General features: G+C 43.4%; 3 protein-coding genes and 1 long non-coding RNA gene across 15 annotated transcripts in view; 2 read left to right on the top strand and 2 right to left on the bottom strand.

Annotated features, from left to right (window-relative positions):
* RBL1 (RB transcriptional corepressor like 1) overlaps nucleotides 1-4,583 on the bottom strand; it is a 75,614-nt gene extending 71,031 nt beyond the window's left edge. For both annotated transcript variants that reach the window (XM_032606750.1, XM_032606751.1), the window contains exons 1-2: nucleotides 4,341-4,583; nucleotides 1,170-1,303 (exon numbers count right to left, since the gene is read on the bottom strand). In XM_032606750.1, coding sequence (XP_032462641.1) covers nucleotides 1,170-1,303; nucleotides 4,341-4,496 — 290 coding nt within the window. In that variant the 5' untranslated portion in view covers nucleotides 4,497-4,583. The remainder of the gene's footprint in view (nucleotides 1-1,169; nucleotides 1,304-4,340) is intronic.
* LOC116740814 lies at nucleotides 3,901-8,871 on the top strand. The gene is made up of 3 exons (XR_004345960.1): nucleotides 3,901-4,014; nucleotides 4,673-5,439; nucleotides 8,432-8,871. It is a non-coding gene; the product is annotated as an uncharacterized LOC116740814 (long non-coding RNA).
* Nucleotides 8,872-10,568: 1,697 nt separating this feature from the next.
* On the bottom strand, nucleotides 10,569-23,190 carry MROH8 (maestro heat like repeat family member 8). The gene is given in 4 exon segments (XM_032606775.1): nucleotides 10,569-11,013; nucleotides 13,545-13,681; nucleotides 15,988-16,109; nucleotides 19,216-23,190. Coding segments are annotated over 4 exon segments (720 nt in total). The 5' UTR covers nucleotides 19,503-23,190; the 3' UTR covers nucleotides 10,569-10,839.
* Nucleotides 18,279-23,192, top strand: part of RPN2 (ribophorin II) — a 55,494-nt gene continuing 50,580 nt past the window's right edge. For 5 of the 11 annotated variants that reach the window (XR_004345956.1, XR_004345955.1, XM_032606761.1 and 2 more), the window contains exon 1: nucleotides 19,232-19,362. Coding sequence is in view for 8 of the 11 variants with exons in the window: in XM_032606761.1 (XP_032462652.1) it covers nucleotides 19,350-19,362 (13 nt within the window). In the remaining 3 variants the exon portion in view is untranslated. Of the gene's footprint in view, nucleotides 18,298-19,043; nucleotides 19,363-23,192 lie in introns of those variants that run through there. The other 6 variants (XM_032606757.1, XM_032606754.1, XM_032606762.1 and 3 more) reach the window with 5 other exon arrangements.

The raw sequence follows: 23,192 nt of genomic DNA, 5'->3' as shown, positions 1-23,192 counted from the left end.
TTCAAAAATGTCAATGTCGGGGCTTCCCTGGTGGCGCAGTGGTTGGGAGTTTGCCTGCTGATGCAGGGGACACGGGTTCGTGCCCCGGTCCAGGAGGATCCCACATGTCGCGGAGCGGCTGAGCCTGCACGTCCACAGCCTGTGCTCCGCAACGGGAGAGGCCACAGCAGTGAGAGGCCCGCATACAGCAAAAAAAAAAAAAAAAAAAGTCAATGTCATAAAAGACAAAGGCTGGGCTTCCCTGGTGGCGCAGTGGCTGAGAGTCCGCCTGCCAACGCAGGGGACACGGGTTCGTGCCCCAGTCCGGGAAGATCCCACATGCCTCAGAGTGGCTGGGCCCGTGAGCCATGGCCGTTGGGCCTGCGCGTCCGGAGCCTGTGTTCCGCAACGGGCGAGGCCACAACAGTGAGGGGCCCGCATACCACAAAAAAAAAAAAAAAAAAAAAAAAAAAAGACAAAGGCTGTGGAAATGTTCTTGTTTAAAGGAGACTAAAGAGACATGGCAAGTGAATGCAATACCTGATCCTAGATTGGATTTTTTTTTTTTTAAGATTGGATCTTGAAGGAAGAAAATGCTATCAAGAATGTTACTGGATCAACCAATAAAACTAGAATACAGATGCTAGATTATATAAAATTACTGTATCAATGTTAACTTTGTTGAAGTTGATAACTGTACTGTAGTTATTTAAGGAAATACACACTGAAGTATTTAGGGGTAAAGGGCTACAATGGACACCACTTAAATTGAAATAGCTGAGGAAAAAAATACTATTTAACAGAAAAAGATCAAATGATAAAGCAAATGGAGTAAAATATCAATAAAAGGTGAGTCTAGGTCAAGGGTACATGGATGTTCTTTGTCGTTTTCTTATTTCTGCAACTTTTCTGAAAGCTTGAAATTATTCTCAAATTTAAAACATTAATGAAACTGTTACAGAGAAAAAAGATTTAGAACCTCTAAATCTAAAAAGATTTAGAGGCCTCTGGTTTAAGTTAGAATTTAAGGAAGAAAGGCAGAGAAAGAATGTGAGAATTGGGAAAAGATACCTATAGGATAACAAACTTCGAATGGGATGAAGCTAAATGATTTAAAATAAAGAGAAATTAAATCCTAAAATTAAATTTAGGACTTATAAAATAATGTTTGAAAAATCAAAGTGCTTTACCTTAATTTAGCTGAACGTAGTATTCTGGTAAGTGAAACACAATTTCCTTCCATGATACCCTTTCCAACTGTGGGAATAATGCTTTTGCGGCAAGCAACATATAATGAACATGCCAACCAGTGTATAACTTCTCCCTGGCAGGCAAAAGATAAAACAGCAAAATGGATACACTATGTTAAAACGCTTGAATTCTAGAATCAAAAGAGATCTTAGAATTACCTGGTCTAATTTCCATCCTGTATTAACAGGCCAGAGAAATGAAGATATTTGCCCAAGGTCACAAAACTTAGTTGGTTGCAGTAATGGGTATAAAACTCCTTACTCTTAGTCCTGTGTAACATGCTAAGTCCGTATTAATCTAAAGATAGATCTCTCACCTATACCCCAAATCTAATATTATTGAAGAGTTTTCAATTTCTCAGCATTAGCTTTCTCAATATTATAACACCAGTCATGGCCTTAATGATGCTGAAGTTCCTACCATTTTAGTTTTAGGTTTCTTTTTTAACCAGTTTGGCAGAGAAAGGAAAGAACAGAGTAGAAGATGGCAAGAGAATTACACATATAAAAATTAATACCCATCACAACACAAAGGAGACTGTCAGTTTTGTGAGGTAAAAATTTGGGGAATTATTTACCCTAATCTTTAAAATAGTAAGTATGGCTCTCTATCTTAGCAGACACTTCAATTTACAATGCTACAAAAAAGGTGTCATTTGGGAATTCAACACTTAATTCTCTGCTTTAGGCTTGAGATATCCAAGCTAGATTCACTTTATGACTTCACTGATGAGTTTTACATAAAATTAAGAACTAGACTCAAATCTCATAGCACAACACAATACTGTTGTGCAGATCCTCTTTAAGATCAGACTCTAAAAGAATAAAATGATTGATAAAGATTTCTTGCAATAATCCAAAAGGGGTGGGTAGAGATGGGTAGCCACTAATAAAGCTAAGACCTAGTGTTCCTACCCTGAAGTACTATAGTGAAAAGTCTCATTTGCTCAAGGCGTTAAAGGAGGCAGGTAAGCTTAAGGTTGAATACTTTTAGAAGCCTTGATTAACGAATTGTTTGGGTATAGCATCCAAGTACTCTACAGCTTTTGGATACAGGCTACTAGATGAAAACACTATTAAGACAGAGAAAATTTAAGAACCAAAATTACTGCTTTGATTTTTTTCCTTAAAAAAAAAGCACCTATAGTATTTAATTTAGTTCCTTTACGCTAGGCCTTAGAAATACAAAAACAGTTTCTAACATCAGGGTACTCCAAGTGTAGAGCTAAGAGGAACAGATATTATGCTATTATCTATAATTGGTGAGATATATGTTTTAAAAAGAATTGAAGAGAAAGTGTTATGGGAGAATATAGTGTAGTTACTGATTTTGACTGGAGGTCAGGGAAGGGTTCACAGAGGGAAACAAAAGTGCTAAGTGGTGAAAAATCACCAGAATGTACGGGGGGGGGGGGGGGGAAAGTGGGGTGGGTAAGCAGGAGCTAGTCAGGTAGACTAGAGGGGATAGGGGCTGGGCAGAGGGGTTCTTAGGAAGCAGCAGATATATGAAAATGCCCTCCACCAAAAACAAAGCATAAAAGAAGAGGAAAATAAAACACTCTAGATAGAATAAACACTCACAAAATCTTAATTCACACAGCTGTGACTTTGGTCAAACATTTAAGATATCCTGATGAACTCGGCCTAACTGGAGATTCAGCTCTTCAACTTTCGCTGCAGTCGGGAGTGAGGGAAAAGCTTCCAGGCAGAGGGATTGGCATGGAGAAAGCACACAAGTAGGAACAAGCTTGGCATATTCAAGAATGTGAAAGATGTGCCCAGGTTAATACCTTGACCTCCGTCTGCACTCAGCAGTGCTTTTCAGTGACAGACCAAATGAGGACTCGATGTCAGAAATGCTTTCTCAGACTTCTAAAAAGTTTGTTTCCAATCTAGAGACCATAATTTATAATCTCCCTTAGCTTCTTATTCTTTCCTCAGCTTTCCAGTCGTGTCACCCAGAGATGCACATCACTGTCCTTCATCCAGTCTATCCAGTCCTACCCTGGAGACATACAGGAGTCTCTCTTCTTCTCTCTCTCACACACACGCACACACATTCAACTCCAAATTTCCAACTCTATGCCTTAGAGCCCACCGATTATTTCACCAGGTGATGAGTCAGCAGAGCACTCTGGGTGAGTCCAGCCCTCTTGGATCACGAAAACCTTTGACCATAAGGCTACTAGAGTAATTGCAAATACATTCCATCACAATTCTACCTCTATACTGGGCTTATGCTTGTCTGGGTTCCTATGACAATTAGCAGAACGACCCTGGGCAAGACAATCCTCTGGGCCTTGATAATATTGCCTGGAAAGCAGGTTTAATACTTGCTGCCCTGCCATGTTCATAGGGCTGTTGTGAGGACTTAATGCAAGAACGGTTGGGGAAAATTTAATGATAGCCTACATTTATTTTGTTTAGAGACATACACGGTGCTTAGCATCAGGATAATCTAATGATCCCCATCTGAGAGAGGAGGAAGCTGTGGCCGAGAGATAAGCATTGTGTGCACGCTGGCTCTGATCAAACTGCTGTACAGTGGCAATACTGCCGAAAGAGCAACCCACACCTCGAGGCGGAAGGGTGGAGAGATTACGGCTCAGACTCCTAACTCCGGCTCCACCTCTAACGGTGGGACCTTGCGCTTAACCTCTTCGGGGCTCAGCTTTCCCATCTGTGTAACGGGGATCACAACATGTTCGAAGAGGTGTGGCGGCGAGAACCAAGTAAGATGACATATTTAAAGCGCTGGGCAGTGTCGTCTGGGCACACAATTCACGTAAGCTTCTGCCATTAGAGTAACTGTTTAAGCAGATTTAAGGGCAGTCCCATGACGTTTGTGGCACTGGTCTGAAGACTAGGGGATCCCTGAGTGGCATGTGACCTTGGACAAGCCACTCCTTTTCCGGACTTCGGTTTCCCGCCTCAAAATAAATGGAGAGATTGATCTACACTCGCCCTTCCAGCTTCGCACTCCTCGGCGCGGGGCTTGGCAGAGACCCTTCCCGGTGGGGAAACTCCCACCGCCCCATAGGGTGGGGTAGGGGCGGGGCGGGGGTGGGGCCTGGCGAGCTCGGTCTCGCCGCCCCACCTGCCGCCGCTCACCTCTAGGCTGTAGTTGCCCCGGATGGCGGTGAAGTCGTCCAGGGCTTCGGCCGCGCTCCCCTCATCCAGGTTCAGCTCCTGGCACAGGGCCTGCAGCGCCTCCCCGGCCGCGGCGACCACCGCCGCCCCCTCAGAGTGGGGATCGTCCTTGTCCATACCCTCAGGCCCGGCGGGCGGCGCGGTCACAGGCCCCCCAGCTCCTTTCTCCCTCCTGGGCGCGCTACCCACAACCACCCGCGCCAAAAGCGCGCGAAAATCGGGAGCCGCAGAACGATGTCTCTTCGATGGTCTGCATCCGCGTTTCTCCTCAAAAAGGTCCGTTTCTCCTCCAGGGCTCCCAGCCCCCCTCTCCGGAAATGTGATAAGAAGACGGACTCCGGGGCCTAGAAAACCTGGACTTGGCCCTTGGCGGACAGCGGTGGACACAGCCGGCAGGGCAAATTTGGAGCGGAGGGATCGGCGGTCCGCGCGAGCAGGAATCGGCGGTCCGCGCGCAGGATCTGCTGGGAGTTGTAGTCCGTATCCTGCCTTGGAGCCCGCTGCGCCTCCCTTTCTTGGTGGCTCTTTGGTTTGGGCCCCGCTAGGCTGCCGGTTGCGAGGCGGCCCCGTTCATCTTAGGGGGAAACCTCTTCTCTTCTGCCTGGCCAACCCACGGGCCTGGGTTTGTCACTGCCCCGGGACGCCATAGCCTGATCGAGAATTGCCCCTTGAGTTAGAAGATGGAGGAGGGACCTGAAAAAAGTGGTCTCTCGACAGCGAGGTTGGGGGAGGGCCTCGTCGGCCTCTCCTCAGTGTCTCCAGCGCCTAGTGAGTGGTCTTTTGAATGACTGAAGGGTTGGTGAGGCAAGGTTTATTGGGGGACACCCGTCCATCTCTTCTTGATCGCTAAACGAGGCTTGACCTGGGCTGAAAGAAATGCAGTAAGGAGCCACTTTCTCAGCTTCCTGGGAACTGGGACCCTGGAACCCAGTAAAGACTGTTATTCCAGACTTAGGAATGGCCTGAGCATAAGCCTGAAGGCGTGGAGCTGGTCTCGAGGCTTACCCTTCCGCTTCACCAAAAACACCTTCTCCAAGAGCCAGAGTGATCATTTGTAAAGGTAAATCAGAGCACGTCAGTACTTCACACAAGACCCTTCAGTAGATTCCTTTTGCCCTTAAAATAATTTCCAGACTTCTTGACCTGGCCTATAAGGCCCCATGTGATCTGGCCTCACCAGGGCATTGTCCCCCTCCTCAGGTATATAATAAGATCCAACCTCACTGCTTTGTTTTGGAACCTTGGAAATGCCAAGCTGCCAAACTAGTTCTTGCCTCAGAGCCTTTTTCCCGTGCTGCTCAAACGGCCCCACATACTCTATGCCAGATCTTTGCTTGTCTGGCTCCTCCTCATCCTTCAAGTTCAGCTAAAAGTCATCTTGTCAGGCCACCCCTGAGCACTGTATTTAAAATAGCTGACCCTGGTGGCGCAGTGGTTGAGAGTCCGCCTGCCGATGCAGGGGACGCGGGTTCGTGCCCCGGTCCGGGAAGATCCCACATGCCGCGGAGCGGCTGGGCCTGTGAGCCATGGCCGCTGAGCCTGCGCGTCCGGAGCCTGTGCTCCGCAATGGGAGAGGCCGCGGCAGTGAGAGGCCCGCGTACCGCAAAAAAAAATAATAATAATAAAATAAAATAGCTGACCCGCATCTCCCCCCATCCACCCCATTTCATCGTCTTCATAGCATCTTATCACTATCTGAAATTATCCTATTTGTTTATTCGCTGGCTCTTCCTACTAAAATGTGAGTTGCATGAGAGCAGGGGCCTTCGTTTCATGTTCACGATATTCCAAAGTTTATAGATGAGTGACCAGCTCGTAGTTGGCACTCAGTACTTAGCATGGTGTGTTTGAAAAATTACAAAGAAAACCTTTGTTGCTTGGATGAGGGAAGGAGTCACCAGAGATGAAAATGGAAGACAGGTCCAGTTAGGTTGCAAAGGATCTCATAAAGGTAAAAACGTGCACATTATCAGGGATTTTAATGAAAGGAGGTGGACGATCAGTATGTGTTTTGGACACGTTCCTCTGGCTGCAGTGTCACACGTGGATTGCATGGGGTAGAGAGTAGAGGTATGAAGATGGTGGGAGGTTGGTCCAGCGTAGAAAGGAGCCAGTCTGGAGAGACAACTTTGTCCTAGAACTGAAGGGGGCACTACTGAAGGGGAGGCGTCTCCAATACCAGGTTTCCATCTGGGCCAAGAGGGTGAAAGGTGATACTGTCAACTAGAATGGGAGTACAACCAGAGGGATAAGATCAGTTCTGGAACTGTTGTGTATGGGATGCTTGCAGGCAGTTTAAAAGGAGGCTGTTGGATCCTGGAACGTAGCCCCTCTCTCCTGGGCAATTTCCCAGTCTTCTACATTCTCCACATGTGGGGAGGGGTAGGACTTGGGAACCTGTGGCAAGCTGGGTCTCAAATGAGTAAAAACTCAGACTCCCCCTAAAAATTCAGACGCAAACTGAACCGCCCATGTGGAACTTCCAACTCTGCTTTCTTCTAGCTGAGTTCAGGGCCATCTCATTATTATTTTCTGAAAGGGATGTTGGCACATAGTGTCCGTACAGAGACTCACCTCCCATGAGATTTTACTTAGAGGTTATGGGCCGTTAAGGGGAGGTCTATCTCCAGTGCCAAGGGTTCTATAACAGGGCTTATCATCCCTCCTCCTAACTTCCTTTCCTGTCAGCAAAGAAATGTCAGGATTAGTGGAGGTGAAATGAATGAAGGTCTTCCTGTACTGGCTCATTTGTTTTCTAATTAACCTACTGTGCTTCTTTAAGAGAGAGCTCCAGGAGTGGAGACAGCCTAGACATGAAGATTTGGGAATTTTCAGGCAGTACCTGAAGCTAAGGGAGCAGGTTCATATCACTCAGGGAATGTGTTGGCACGAGAAGAGACTCGGGTAGAACCTTTAGGAACACCAACATTTCAGGGATGGGCAAAACTTTAGGAGTGAATAAAAAAAAAAAAATAAAACTGTCCAGAGAGGTATAAAAACAAGGAGCAATATTTCAGAGGCCAGGAAAGAATTACTCCATAGAGTACTACCAACACGACAGAGAACTCAGATAGGATGAGGAATTCAAAGAAGACCTCATGTATTATCTTTCATATGTTTTCAGTGACCTTTGCTAGAGACAGCTGCCTTTAGCACAGTGAGAGTGGAAGCCAGATTACTGTGATTGAGGGGCTAATGGGAGGAAGGTCAGAAAGTTGAAGTAGGAAGTAAAAACTTCTCTTTAAGTAGTCTGGTGGAGGAGAGCCAAATGGAAGGGTATTTTCTAGGACTGGGAAACGCAAGCATGCGAGTAATCAGAGACAGGCAGCAGGCAGAGATTGAAAATAAAAAAAGATCGTCAATATAGTCAGGCTCCGGAGAAAGTGGCCAAGCCGGGGATCCAGAGCCTGCCCTTCCTCTTCACAGCTCTTGTCTGGAAGGGGGTCACCTCACATCTAGATAAAGCAGAACGGCTAGGTGCTCTGGTGAGAGCAAAATAGCAACATACAGTCGGGTGTTGAGAGTGGGAAAGGTTTGGAACAACTTGAGAAATATCGCTGGCTCTGTCAAATGCAGACATCATGGTTGGAATTTTTTGAGGAAAAATGCAGTAAAAGTAAGTCTACCCCATGAGATCCTGGGTTTCGTAGCTAGTCCTGGACAAGATCACAAGAGCTGAGAACCCTCAAGTTTTTTGCCTTTGCCATAACTAATCAATCTCTTTTTTATCCAGATCTGAACTTCAGAGGGTCATTCTGGCCTTGAAAAGAAACCAAGATAAAAGGAAACAGCTCTCAGGAATTATAAATCAAATAGAACCTGAGACTCATTGCCCCGTTTTTCATCCCTTTAGTAAGTAGCTGGGCTTTCAGTGAGTTGCAGTATATGTACTATAGCCCATTTCTTCTTTGCAGCTGGATTTGATTCTCCTGATTCTTGTCCCACTTCATGCATACTAAGTCCTGAAAACCCTTCATTTCTTCATTCCAAAAATGTTTACTGAATGCCTGCCATGTGCAAGATACTGATTCTTCCTTTGTTGTGACTTTCAGATCATCCAGACTTGAACTGAGGGGCATTGCTGGCTTGAAAATGATCCAAGAACAAAAGAAACACCTCTCAAAGGTCATCCACCAAACAAACAAAAACTGAGAAACACTCTCTGTTGTTGTTTTCTCCTCAGGAGTGAATCTGGGCTCTAACTTTGGATTTTCAGCAAGTCATATCCTATCTATGTAAAGCCTTCCATTTTCTCCTCCTATGTTTTGATTCATCTGATCTGTAACCCTTTACATCCAATTAACCACTCATGTCTAAGACTTTTCTGTTTGCCATGTTGTAATTCTCAGACTGTCCTGAATTGAATTATTAGGAAGTGCAGGCCTTGGAAATGAGGCCACGATAAAAGGAAAATACTCTTGAGTTCCCTTATTTCCCTTATGAAATAAAGCAAATTTAAGCAGTACTCTTTTTTTTTTCCTCTTTTGGATTGTAGCTAAACTATATCATTGTTTTGTTTTGTTTTTTTACATCTTCATTGTAGCATAATTGCTTTACAATGTTTTGTTAGCTTCTGCTGTGTAACAAAATAAATCAGCTATATGTATACATATATCCCCAAATCCCCTCCCTCTGGGGCCTCCCTCCCACCTCCCTATCCCACCCCTCTAGGTGGACACAAAGCACTGAGCTGATCTCCCTGTGCTATGCAGCTGCTTCCCACTAGCTATCTATTTTACATTTGGTAGTATATATAAGTCATTGCCACTCCCTCACTTCGTCCCAGCTTACCCTTCCACCTCCCCATGTCCTAAAGTCCATCCTCTATGTCTGCGTCTTTATTCCTGTGCTGCCCCTACGTTCATCAGAACCATTTTTCTTTTTTTAGATTCTGTGTGTGTGTGTGTGTGTGTGTGTGTGTGTGTGTGTTAGCATACGGTATTTGTTTTTCTCTTTCTGACTTACTTCACTCTGTATGACAGACTCTAGGTCCATCCACCTCACTACAAATAACGCAATTTCGTTTCTTCTTATGGCTGAGTAATATTCCATCGTATATATGTGCCACATCTTTTTTATGCATTCATCTGTCGATGGACACTTAGGTTGCTTCCAAGTCCTGGCTACTGTAAATAGTGCTGCAGTGAACATTGTGATACATGTCTCTTTTTGAATTATGGTTTTCTCAGGGTATATGCCCAGTAGTGGGATTGCTGTGTCATACGGTAGTTCTATTGTTAGTTTTTTAAGAAGCCTCCATACTGTTCTCCATAGTGGCTGTATCAATTTACATTCCCACCAACAGTGCAAGAGGGTTCCCTTTTCTCCACACCCTCTCCAGCATTTGTTGTTTGTAGATTTTTGGATGATGGCCATTCTGACTCATTGTGGTTTTGATTTGCATTTCTCTAATGATTAGTGATGTTGAGCATCCTTTCATGTGTTTGTTGGCAATCTGTATAACTTCTTTGGAGAAATGTCTGTTAAGGTCTTCTGCCCATTTTTGGATTGGGTTGTTTGTTTTTTTGATATTGAGCTGCATGAGCTGCTTGTATATTTTGGAGATTAATCCTTTGTCAGTTGCTTCATTTGCAAATATTTTCTCCCATTCTGAGGGTTGTCTTTTTGTCTTGTTTATGGTTTCCTTTGCTGTGCAAAAGCTCTTAAGTTTCATTCGGTCCCATTTGTTTATTTTTGTTTTTATTTCTATTTCTCTAGGAGGTGGGTCAAAAAGGATCTTGCTGTGATATATGTCATAGAGTGTTCTGCCTATGCGTCCCTCTAAGAGTTTTATAGTGCCTGGCCTTACATTTAGGTCTTTAATACATTTTGAGTTTATTTTTGTGTATGGTGTTAGGAAGTGTTCTAATACCATTCGTTTACATGTAGCTGTCCAGTTTTCTCAGCACCACTTATTGAAGAGGCTGTCTTTTCTCCATTGTATATTCTTGCCTCCTTTGTCAAAGGTGACCATATGTGCATGGGTTTATCTCTGGACTTTCTACCCTGTTCCATTCATCTGTATGTCTCTTTTTGTGCCAGTACCATACCATCTTTTTTTTTTTTTTTTTTTTTTTTTTTTTTTTTTTTGCGGTACGCGGACCTCTCACTGTTGTGGCCTCTCCCGTTGCGGAGTACAGGCTCTGGACCTGCAGACTCAGCGGCCATGGCTCACCAGCCCAGCCGCTCTGCGGCATGTGGGATCTTCCCGGACCAGGGCACGAACCTGCGTCCTCTGCATCGGCAGGCGGACTCTCAACCACTGCGCCACCAGGGAAGCCCCTTACTGAGAAATTTAAATGCTGTTGCCCGCCTTTCTGCTCCTCTTTCAATTGGTTTTCAAGGGTGACTATATTTGTGGAGTACCCTGAGTATTTCTCCTCTATGCAGAGATACTGATATGAGAAGAGGTTGAGGGAATTGATAATATAGGTAAAGCCACTAAAATTTGTTAGCCAAGTCACTGAATTTGCATGGTCCCGATAATTTGTGATAAGGTCACAGTACTTACATTTAGCATATGCACAATGTCTACTATGTGGCTGAGAATGAATGACTCTGTGGTTTCATCATAAGGGAAAGTTCGGCTGAGAGAAGACAAAGATCTTAGGAATGTTGGCTTCTCAGGTTCACTCTGTAGAAAAACGATAAAAACACAATTATGCATTATAATCTCATTTTATAATTGTAAAGGCTTTTGGAAAGTTTCTTGGAATGTTTTAAACAACTGACATCTCATTCAATCCAAGATTAGTTTTTTATTATAAGGAACGAATAAGTTACAGAGGATAAAATTCCTTGTCCACTGGTTCTGCCTGGGTGTGGGACCTCATTTTCCCTCTCAGCTAGATTTTACCAAGCGCTCCATGATGGCTCTCCCCATCTTTAGTCTTTGCTTCCCCACCTACTCACCCTGTGTACTGCTGTCTAATTAAGGTCCTAAAGGTGACCTCTGATGCTATTATTTCCAGCTCTCCTGATGTCATTAAAATCATTATTTTGAGTCTTTGTTTCCTATTAAAATGCAAGTCCTGATTTGAACAATAAAATCTTTTGTATTATTGTCTTTTTCTGATTATAAACACAGTATCTGTTGTAGAAACTTTGAAAAAATAAAGTATAAAGAAGAAAATAAAAGACACCAATAATTCTACATATCTTGAGAAAATTTCTTCCAGTCTTTTCTCCCCTGCATGTAGATGGTATAAACTGATAAGCTCTCTGGACAGTAAGCAGCAAATACAGCAAGAAGCTGACTTCAATGGCCTGACTCTCACCTGGATTAGTATAGCAAGCCAACATTGGGTTACACTGCTCTAGTTCTGCCCCCTTCCAATCTATTCATCCAGCTATCACCAGTTTCATCTTTATAAAATGAAAATTTGATCATTTTACTCCCTACTGAATCTCTTTTCAACAGCACTCATGGAGGTCAAGGCCCTTCTCAATGTGATGGCAGCTAACCTCTTCAAATTCATCTTTTGCCTTGCCTGGTAGCATTCTGAGCTTTAGCCCAGTTAAGTTTCATGCTGCCCTTTCTTGCTTCTGGGCCTTTTCACCTTCTGAATTCTCTACACTTTTTGTTTACTGACTGAAATCTATATATGCTTCAAGACTTGGATCATGCATTTTCTCCTGAAGCTGGGTCAGGTATCCTAAGTGTATCCATAAACCACATGTGCATATTGCTAACATGGTATTTGTGATACTCTGATAAAATTACCTTCTTATTCATCTATTTCCCTGACTGGCTGTGGATTTAGGTCAAGGCACAAGATGGACTTTTTTTTTAAATTCACTGCAGCAATCCATCCCCTTTATTAATTACAAAGAAATCCTTTATAAAGCCCTGCTGACATGAAGTATAAAGAGTAGTCCAAGTCAAAAATGAAGACCAACATTCTGGCTTTAAGTCTTTTTAAAAAAATTTTATTGGCATTACACATAGAGAGAATGTAAAGCTTGTTGAATTTTCACAAACCAAAAACATCTGTGTATATACACTCAAGGGAAATGAAATCTGGATAAAGAGGTATCTGCACTCCCATGTTCACTGCAGCATTATTCACAGTAAATATGGAAACAACCTAAGTATCTGTTGACAAATGACAGACACCGTTGACACTGTGATTAAGATGTACCAGGCTTCTCTGAGCTCATCAGACATGCTCTGCTCCTTTCTGCCACAAGATTGTTAAACATTTCATTTCCTATTTCTGGAACACTCTCTCCAATTCTAACTTCCCCTAGTTTCTCCTATTCATTCCTTAGATTTGAGCTCCTCAAGGGTTACTTCCTCAGAAATGCATTCCCTTATCCCCAGGTCAAGATAAATTCTTCTGTTATGTGCTCCTATAGAATGAACGAGTGTTTTACCTGAACAAGGAATACTGTATTAAGTAGGATAATACAGATCTATAGTTACTGACCTAGAAAAATTTTTTTCTCCCACCATCTCTGACGTGTGTTTTTCTATAATTACATGCATTTGTATGCACAGAAGAAAGTCTGAAAATATATATACCAAAATGTTAACAGGAGTTATCTTAGGAGAGGGGGATTAGGGAAGATTAACCTGTAACTTTTATTACAATTTTCTTTGTTTTTATAGGAAATTTATAATTTTTATAAACATAAATATAATTTATAAGAATATGTAAATATATTTATTATAAATATAAAAATAAATATAAAAGTACTGTGGACAAAGAATGTCACCTGCCATTTCAGTAAACAAAGGATGCTGAAGCCATCAGCTGTCCCACATCTTCCCCTATGTAGAAAAGCACTAAAATCATAAACTTGAGATGTCTGTTTTTGAGATTAGCAGTCATCTTTTGATGTTTCACTACATGTTTGTTTGTTTTTTCCAGCAAAACCTCCTTCTTATCCTGGCTCATCCCTTACTTCTTTGGAAGAGTCCTTCAGAGCTGTCAGAGACACTGTCATCTCAGGCTCTAGTCCTCAGTAAGGCCTCCGAAAAAACGTAACTCTTAACTTGTAGGCTGTGCATTTCTTTTTCAGTTGACAGTATAAATATAAATAAATTTTACAAATTTTTTTATAAATAACTTCTACATTATAAATTATTTATATAATAAATGTTTAAAATATGTGTTGGAACGGCAGAATAATTTGGATGACTCAGAGAATTGCTGTGCATACCTTTAGTTCACCATTAAAAAACTCCAGGATGGATTGAATCAGCCTCTCAACAATGACCTCACCGAGGGGGCCCTGGTGGGTCAGGTGTCTGAAGGTGTCTGTGAGGGATTCCCAAGGGAGTCCAGGGATATCCGAGTCTGTAACACCGGAAGAAAGACATTGGATGACGCCTCTGTACTGTATGAAGTTGTACGGTTTAGTGGGGAAAACCACTGTACATCAGAATAGACAGGTCCTGTTCTCACCTTTACTATTTCCTCTGCAACCTTGGACAAGTCCCTTCCCCTCTTGAGTCTCAGTTTTCTCAATTACAAATTCAATGTACTTTGAGGGCCTCCTAAGCTTCAAAAACCTTTAAGACTGAGCAGTAGGACTTCCCTGGTGGCGCAGTGGTTGAGAGTCCGCCTGCCGATGCAGGGGACATGGGTTCGTGCCCCGGTCCGGGAAGATCCCACATGTCGCGGAGCGGCTGGGCCCGTGAGCCATGGCTGCTGAGCCTGCGCGTCCGGAGACTGTGCCCCGCAACGGGAGAGGCCACAACAGTGAGAGGCCTGCATACCGCAAAAAAAAAAAAAAAAGACTGAGCAGTAGCAGGCTGGTTAAGAGCATGAACTTCTCTCAGTTTGAGACTAGTTTGAATCCTGGCTCTACCACTTGCTAGTTATGTGACATTTATTAAATTAGTTTGCCTCTTGAAATCTTAGATTCCTCACCAATAAAACAGGGTTATTGGAAGGATTAAGTGAGATAAGTGGGAAAAGACTTATCCCAATCTGTGGTCCATAGTAAGCACTTAAATTGTAGATATTATTTTTCAAATTCAAGTCTTTGACCCTGTGGTGACTAGAGCTTAAACTATAGCAGCCCTTGGTGCTGATCTCTTCCCACCGGAGCAGGCTGCAGAGTAAGTGTTTGAGGTACCTCCTTCCCAACCTGGAATATACTTTGGGCACAGGCTCCAGAGTCTGCCTCGGCTCGGATCCGTGTTCTGCCTCTTTCTAGCATTCTGACCTTGTGCGACCTTACTTTCTCTGGGCCTATTTCTACATTTCCAAAATGGGGATGATAACAAAACTTTCTTCATTTGGCTGATACAGCGCCGGCTCCAGCGAAGTGTTGGCAGATATTATTCTTTTGCTCACTGAGTGACAGTGATTATGGTGGCTCTTCATGTAGCTTTACATCCTTGCCTCCTCCATTTTCTAATACCAAATTCCTTATTCCTATTGTGCCAACAGTCTTCCTAGTTTCTCCCTAACACACCTATCATCTAAGGGTTTCTACCACTCTACCTTTGTACTCTTCTTGGTTTCCTGAATAGCCTCTTCTGCAAATTCCTCCTACTCTCTGCCACATGCCTCTCGTCCACTAGAAGCCATGTTCTCGTTCACCTCTGATCTCTGCACAGGCTTTCCTTCTGCCTGCATGTTTCTTCTTCCTGTCCCCCACCTTCCCTTACCTCTCTTTGCCTAGCTAACCCCTACTTATCCATCAGAGCTCAGCTCCAGGATGCCTTTCCTGAATCCCCTCTTTGCCCATATTAGCTAAGTATCCTTCTAGCTGCTAATAAGCCTTTCTCTGTCTGCTCCCTACTCCCTCCCCAACCCTTAATCATGCACATTATATTGAGTTCCAATCATTTGTTTGTAAGTACACTGTGTCTATTCTGCAGCTAGATCAGTGTTAAGATCACAGTAGGGCTTCAATAAATATTTGTTGAATGAATGTACAAGTGAATGGATGTAGTTCCTTAGACACACTGTAGTCTTTGCTGTCTCATGTACATGCTGTTCTACCCACCTGAAATGCTCTTCCCTCTACTTCTCACCTGGGTTGGTCTTTCATGGCCTTGAGGCCTCCTTTAGCTTTAAACGGCACCATCTCAGACAGGTGTTCTCTGACAACCATGGTTTAGAGTAGGTTCCCATCGCCCTTATTTTTTGTCTCACCCCTTGTTCAATTTTTTCATAGTATTTACTGTAAACTTGTAATTACTTTATTTATTGTCTATTTTTTTTTGGTCCTTTTCAGCACTATAATGTAAATTCTATGAGGGCGGAGACCACGTCGGTCTTGTTCACTGTCGTATGCCCAGCAACTGGTTCTCAGTAAATGTTTGTAGAAAAAATGAAAGTTATTCTGTAGTCTCATCCAGCTTCCATCCACACCTACCCTTCCCTTCTCAGAATCCCCCTAGCACTTAGACTCTGTCCAAGTCTTCAGTATCACCTGTCTTAGCACCAAGTTTAGATTACTATATGTCTAGAATAATGCATCTTATCTCATTTTGCCAATCATATTCCAAGGTCTTAAAGTCAGGGACCAAATTCATTGTCAAAGTATAGTCAAAAAAATCAAAAAAAAAAAGTACAGTCAAGAGCTAGACTTGAAAAGATTCCCTTTGCCCTGCCCCCTCCCCCTTTCTAATATTTCCCCTTTTCACCTGTAAGTTCAAGGCTACTTGGGCCTTTTTTAATATCCTCTAAGTTGCTCAGCTACAAATCCACACTTCCTGAATCATTGTCAGAAGCACAAGGGACCACTACTTCTTCCCGACTACAGGTCCTACGGATGAAGAGGGGATTAGAAAAATTAGTTTTTCAGGACTGCTTCTGTCTCATCACTCAAGTGCAAGCTTAAATGTCTCCTTCTCAGAGAGGCATTTATTGATCACCAATTTAGATTAAGTAAGCTTCTTCCCACCCCAGCCCCACATTTATTTTTTTCATAGTATTTAACCATTACCGACAATCGCCAAGTTCATTTGTGTTTGTTTACTGTAAAAATTTATTTCATTTTCTTGTTTGTATGTTTGGCTGTTTTGTTCATGAATGTATTCTAAGAGACTAGAATAGTGCCTGGCACATGGCAATGCTCAATAAATATTGATTCAGTGAATGACTGGATAGATCTATATTTGCTGAATGTCTAGCCTATATTAGTGAATGAAAAAGCAAGTTGCCAATCTGTTTTCCAAAATGCCTGTTGCATTTTACATTTCATTTTTTAAAAATTTATTTATTTCATTTGTTTATTTTTGGCTGCATTGGGTCTTCATTGCTGCCTGTGGGCTTTCTCTAGTTGCCGCGAGTGGGGGCTACTCTTCATTGCGGTGCACGGGCTTCTCACTAAGGTGGCTTCTCTTGTTGCAGAGCATGGGCTCTAGGCGTGTGGGCTTCAGTAGTTATGGCTCTCGGGCTCTAGAGCACAGACTCAGTAGTTGGGGCGCACGGGCTTAGTTGCTCCATAGCATGTGGGATCTTCCCGGACCAGGCCTCAAACCCGTGTCCCCTACATTGGCAGGCAGATTCTTAACCACTGTGCCACCAGGGAAGCCCACGCTTTACATTTCTATCAGCAGTATATGAAAGTTTCAGTTGCTCCACATAATTGCCAATATTTGATATTGTTGGTCGTTTTATTATCAACCGTTCCAGTGGATGTGTAGCAATATTTCACTGTGGTTTAATATGCAGTGCTGTTGGTCATCTTTTCACGTGCTTATTTGCTATTTGTATATCTTTGATGAAGTGTCTACTCAAATCTTTTGCCCATTTTTTTTTTTTTTTTTTTTTTTGCGGTACACGGTCCTCTCACTGTTGTGGCCTCTCCCGTTGCGGAGCACAGGCTCCGGACGCGCAGGCTCAGCGGCCATGGCTCACGGGCCTAGCCGCTCCACGGCATGTGGGATCTTCCCGGACCAGGGCACGAACCTGTGTCCCCTGCATCGGCAGGCGGACTCTCAACCACTGCGCCACCAGGGAAGCCCCCATGTTTTTTATTGGATTGCTTGCAAAAGTATGTTGGTAAATGTTTAAAAAAGACTCTCTCAGTGTAGTTCTGAAGTTTGATATTTTCATTTATATTAACGAGTAAGATGTAACTGAAACTTCAGAAGTGACTTCTTTTCTGAATGGGATAATAGTTTTCAAACAGGAGAAGAATATTTCCTCAAGTTTTTGTGCTATTGACAATGTGAAACTGATTGATGCAATATACTTTTAAGTTTAATCTCTATTAACATTTTCTCCAACATTAAGTTTACACAGTAAAAAAGCAATAAGTCAAGCTCTGGTCTGTAGCATGTGCTGACTGTATGGGGTAAATATTCTTATTGTAGCCAAAATTCAGCTATTAATGTTACTGGGAAGAGATTTGTAGTAGCACACCATGATATAAGATTTTCACTATTCAGATATTATAGATATAAGCTACCACAAAAACACAGATGGTAAAATACAGCAAAATAATTAGGAAATGATGACTTCGGTTTTCAATATACTTTATTTCATTGTAAGTGCATATAGTTTAATGATTCTAAATAGCTGTATTTAACAACCAATTTGCAAAATTCCTTTTATTTATATATATGTTTATTGAAGTATAGTTAATTTACAATGTTGTGTTAGTTTCTGGTGTACAGCAAACTGATTCAGTTATACATATATACTCTTTTTCATATTCCTTTCCATTTTGTTTTATTACAGGATATTGAATACTGTTCCTTGTGCTATACAATAGGACCTTGTTGTTTATCAAAATTCCTGATAAATTTAACAGTTGACTCTCCAAGCCAGTATGAGGCTTCAGCACACCATTGGTTGTCTTATTACTGAGTTGGAAGAGTTCTTTATATATTCTAGATCAGTGCTGTCCAATAGAATTTTCTGTGGTAATGGAAATGTTCTATAATTCTTCACGGTCCAACATGATCTCCACCAGCCACATGTGGCTACTGAGTGCTTGAGATGTGGTAAGTACAACTGACAAACTGAATTTTTAATTTTAATTAATTTAAATTCAAATTAAAATATCCACATATTTAATAGCTAGTATACCATACCCGACAGCACAGTGCCAGACATAGAAAGAACTGACTCTCCCTTATTTAGGATAATAATTTCCGGGACACTAATTATAGTAAGAGTTATCGCATAGTGAATACTTTATATGTTCATAATAGTTAAAAGCACAGATTATGGAGTCAGACTGTCCGGGTTCAAATATTTTAGTTTCCTTCTCTATAAAATGGGAATACAAATAGTGCATATTTCACAGAATGGTGATGAGGAGTAAATGAAATAGTGTACATGGAGTGCTCAGTACACTGTCGGGCTATCCCGTAAACTCCCAATAATCAGAGTTAGCTATTATTGAGTTCTTAGATAAGTCACTTCCTTTTTTGAGCCTGTTACTTCGTCTGTAAAATTGGGCTAATATTCTCCTCACGCAAATGCTGTGCAAATCAGTTTAAAAAAATCACTCGTAGGTCAGTTATTAAGAACCGAAACAATCTTTGGAGAAAGTTGCCATAATTTTAAATTTTCTAACAAAACCCGAAACCCCTCGAACATTGTTGCTGGCCCTTCCCCACCGGACCCTTCCTATTCCTTTAAAATCGGCCGGGCTGCAGAGAGAGACTGAGTGACAGCGCAATAGGCCAATCATAGGAGGACGCATATAAGGCCCCTCCCCCCCAAGGCCTCGTCCAACCGCGTGCCGGCAGCGCCCCGAATGGGATGGTTGCGAGGCGGTCGGTTCCAAGTGGGCCAGGGTGCGGGGGAGAAGCGGGCCTGTACTCGAGGACTGCAGCGCACTCTGCGCGCGAGGACTGGAATTACGGCCGCAGCTGCTGGGAGTGACGCGGCCCAGCGGGACGGCGGGGACTGACCTGTGCTTAGAGCCCATCCTAGCACGCGGGGTCTGCCGCGAATCCCTGGCGTCCCCTCCGGCGCAGTCTTGGAGCCACTTTCCCGAGCGGAAGTCCGCCTGTGTCTCGGGCTTTGGTGGGACCTGCTAGGAGGAATGGCGCCGCCGGGTGAGGCGTTGCGCATGGCTCGACAACGGGGTCCCGCGGCCCGCACGCCTTGGCGAGTGGGCCCTCGCCCGCGGGAGACTAGTGCTCGCCACGCAGGAGCTGGCTAGGCGGGATCCCCTTACCCTGAGGGGCAGGGGCATGGGCTCGGGCTCGGGCTTTTGGGGTCGGGGGTCTGACGAAGGGCTGGCCAGCGGGTGGGACTGCCGCGGAGGAGGGGTTGGGTACGGGTGCGGCACGGAGCTGCGGGTCCCCCCGAGGCCCAGCCAGGGACCGCGGCCGCGGATAACGCTCGGGCTGTCTTAACTCATTCATTTAACTTGCGCGGGCTTCCGGGCCAGGAGGTGTAAGAGTGAGCTTTTGGCCAAATCGTCCTGTTTTTTTAAAAAATATTTATTTACTTATTTATTTGGTTGCACAAGGTCTTGGTTGCGGCAGGCAGGGTCCTCATTTATGGCATGCGAACTCTTAGTTGCGGCATGCATGTAGGATCTAGTTCTCTGACCAGGGAGCGAACCCGGGCCCCCTGCTTTGGGAGCACAGAGTCTTAACCACTGTGCCACCAGGGAAGTCCCTCGTCCTGTTTTTGGACCATGGTTTCCTTTTTAATGGAAGGGGCAAGACAGTCAGTCACCTCTCTTTGGGAGCTTAGAGCATGAGTCCTGAAGTTAGAGTCTCCGTTACAGACTGGGAGTCTGCCACGTATTCGTTAATGTGACCCTGTACAAGTTACTTAATTTCTCTGCCCCTCAGTTTCTCATCTGTAAAATAGGTTAGTAAAGTTATCTACCTCATGAATTACAGTGAGTGTTAAATCAGATAATCTCCTTGTGTAGCGTGGAACAGTGCGGCACTAAGTAAGCACTCAGTAAGCTTAACTATATTGCTAGGTATTGAGTGGGCACTGTGCAGGATGGAACCTCATGTAGTCTCACAACAACTTGGGAAATGTGTACTGTTGTTATTTCCGTTTGACAGATGGAATATCAGAGAAGGGAAGTAACTTGCCCCAGGTAAAAGTGAATAAGTCAGTGAACTCACTGCTCCATTATTTGAGAGGTTGAGGATAATAGAGCTGCAGTTTGGTTCTCACCTAGTTACGTGTCTTAGGGCAGGTAACTATTTCTGAGACTCAATTTCATGGTCTGTAAACCGCCCTCACTTGGATGTTGTGAGGATTTAATGACTAAATGGATGCAAACTACTTAGCATAGTGTGGGCATACCGTACACATGTTAAGTGCTCAAATTTTAGACCCCGCAGTTGTTATGATTAATATGAGGTGGGAATATCAGGATTCTGGCACAGATGCTGTGTTAGGGGAACTTACAGTCGACCTGGCAAAAGCTAGTCATAGTTACTCACTAGATCTTAAGGTATTGAATGCGTGCATACAGGCCTCTCACTGTTGTGGCTTCTCCCATTGCGGAGCACAGGCTCTGGACGCGCAGGCCCAGCGGCCATGGCTCACGGGCCTAGCCGCTCCGCGGCATGTGGGATCTTCCCGGACCGGGGCACGAACCCGTGTCCCCTGCATCAGCAGGCGGACTCTCAACCACTGCGCCACCAGGGAAGCCCAGCATAAGTATTTTGATTCCTCTTTTACATCTTTCAATCCATTATCAATTCTGGCTTTAACTTTGAATTCTAGCCAGACTTCAACCACTTCTCAGTACCTCCATTGCTGTCACCCTGGGTTAGACCACCAGCATCTTTTTTCCTGGGTTATGGCAGTAGTCTTCTATCCTTACTTCTCTATAATCTCAACACAGTATTGTTTATTCTCAACACAAAGTTCCTGTTAAAATGTAAGTCGAGTCACTCCTCTGCTCAAGATTTTCCCGTGGCTCCCGTCTCACTTTATAAAAGCCAAAGTCCCTATAATGCCCTCTGGATTTGGCCTCTGCTACATCTGTTACCTTGTCCCTACATCTCAACCCTTGCTTAATCCTCTCCAGCCGTATTGTTCTCTTTGCTAATGCGAAAAACACCATCTGCACTCCTGATTCAGGGTATTTGCCCTTGCTTTTCTTGGGATAGTTTCCCTCCAAATTTCTTTATGACTTGCTCCTTTTCCTTCAGGTTTACACACAATATCTTTATTTCTTAGGGCTTCACAGGCTACCATATTTAAAATTACAGCTCTTCCTGATATTCCTTCTGTGCTTTATTTTTCTCCATAGCACTTTTCACCTTCTAAGATGATAAATAATGTTTCATAATTATTTTGTGTAATGTCTTTCTTTTCCAACTAGAATGTAAGCTCCATGAGATTAGGGGTTTTTGTTCTGTTTCCTGTTGTATTTTAATTAATACATTTCTTCCTGATTTGGTATTTAATTAATACCAAAAATAGTGCTTGGTACATAGTAGGTACTTAATAAATATTTGATGAATGATGATCCACATTATAGATCTCGTTCTAGTTTTTTTCAAGAGCTTTTGCGTTCTTCAGGTTATTTAACACACACGAGGACTTAAATAACACTAACACTCATGCCCCTAGTGTAGGCATCCCTTCTACAACATTCTCTAAAAAATAGTGGAGTGCGAACTCCATAGATAGACCTGGGTTTGAGTCCAAGATTAGCTATCTCCAAGCTGTTCTGGTCCTCAGTTTTCTTATTTGTAAAATACCTTTTTTAAGGTATTTAAGGTATTTCTAGTTCAAACTAAATTTGACGCCATAGGCAAAGGAGCAGTAATCATTAATGTTAACCTTGTGATTACTGTTACTTGGAAGGCAGACTGTTCATGAAGTTGCCCATTTGAATGTGTTTTTTTCCAAATGAAAAGTAGAAATGTTCCACGTCTGTGATTTCTCTCTGTCCCCTGGGGCATAACAGATGAGGATTGATTTTTCTTTCCATTTATTCAGCAAATATTAATTCAGTACTGCTATGTGCCAAGCAATGTGCAAGATCTGGAATTACTGGGATGAATAAAAGCAACGGTCTCTGTCCTCATGAAGCTTACAGTCTAGCAGAGGAATAAGACATTACACTACTAATTTTAGTTGTGAAAAATTCTGCATAGAAGTGCAGGTTGCTGTGAGCGGATACAGGAACAACAACAATAATGTAATAGAAGGAGTAGCTAACATTTATATAGCACTTACCTATATATGTGCCAGTCACTGACATTTTCTGTATTAACGCATGTAATCCTAACAACCCTGAGGTAGATACTGTTATTATCCCACTTTACACTTGAGAAAACTGAGACACAGCTGGTCACATTGTAACCGCCATGGCCACCTTGCTAAGAAGTGACAGAGCTAGGATTTAAACCTGGCCCCAGAAACCTCGTTGTTTGCTACTTTATAGTACTGGGACCTCATCCAAAGGAGGGCTGTTGGGAGGCTTCTTAAGGAAGAGATACTCGAAATCTGAAAGTCGAAATTAAGCAGGAGAAGGCATGCAAAAGAGCTGGGTGGGAAAGAACACGACTACTTAGAGGAGCAGAGAGGAGGGCAGAGAGCAACAGATGAAAGAGTGGGGGAGGAGATCTGGTTGGGACGGGCAAGGCCACGGGGGAGGATTCAGGATCGGGTTTGTCCTATGAGGCATACGAGTTACAAATGTACTTGAGATGGGAATGGCATGATGAGTCCCTTGCTTTAGAGGCACAGAGGCTGCTGGGAGGACTGTTGTTCAGAGAGTTGAAGACCATGCCCACCACTTCCCCAAGGCGTGTCTCCAGGTTGAACCTCCCAGTTCCCTCACCCTTCCTCACATAATTTGGTTCCCAGACCTTGGTGTGCCTCATCATTGGAACTTTGTGTAGAACTTTGGAATAGTGTGGAGTGTATTTATTTAATAGTCGTTTCCCCC

This window comes from Phocoena sinus, chromosome 15 (assembly GCF_008692025.1).
Source record: "Phocoena sinus isolate mPhoSin1 chromosome 15, mPhoSin1.pri, whole genome shotgun sequence".
NCBI lineage: Eukaryota > Metazoa > Chordata > Mammalia > Artiodactyla > Phocoenidae > Phocoena > Phocoena sinus.
This window is presented reverse-complemented; position numbering and strand designations above follow the sequence as displayed.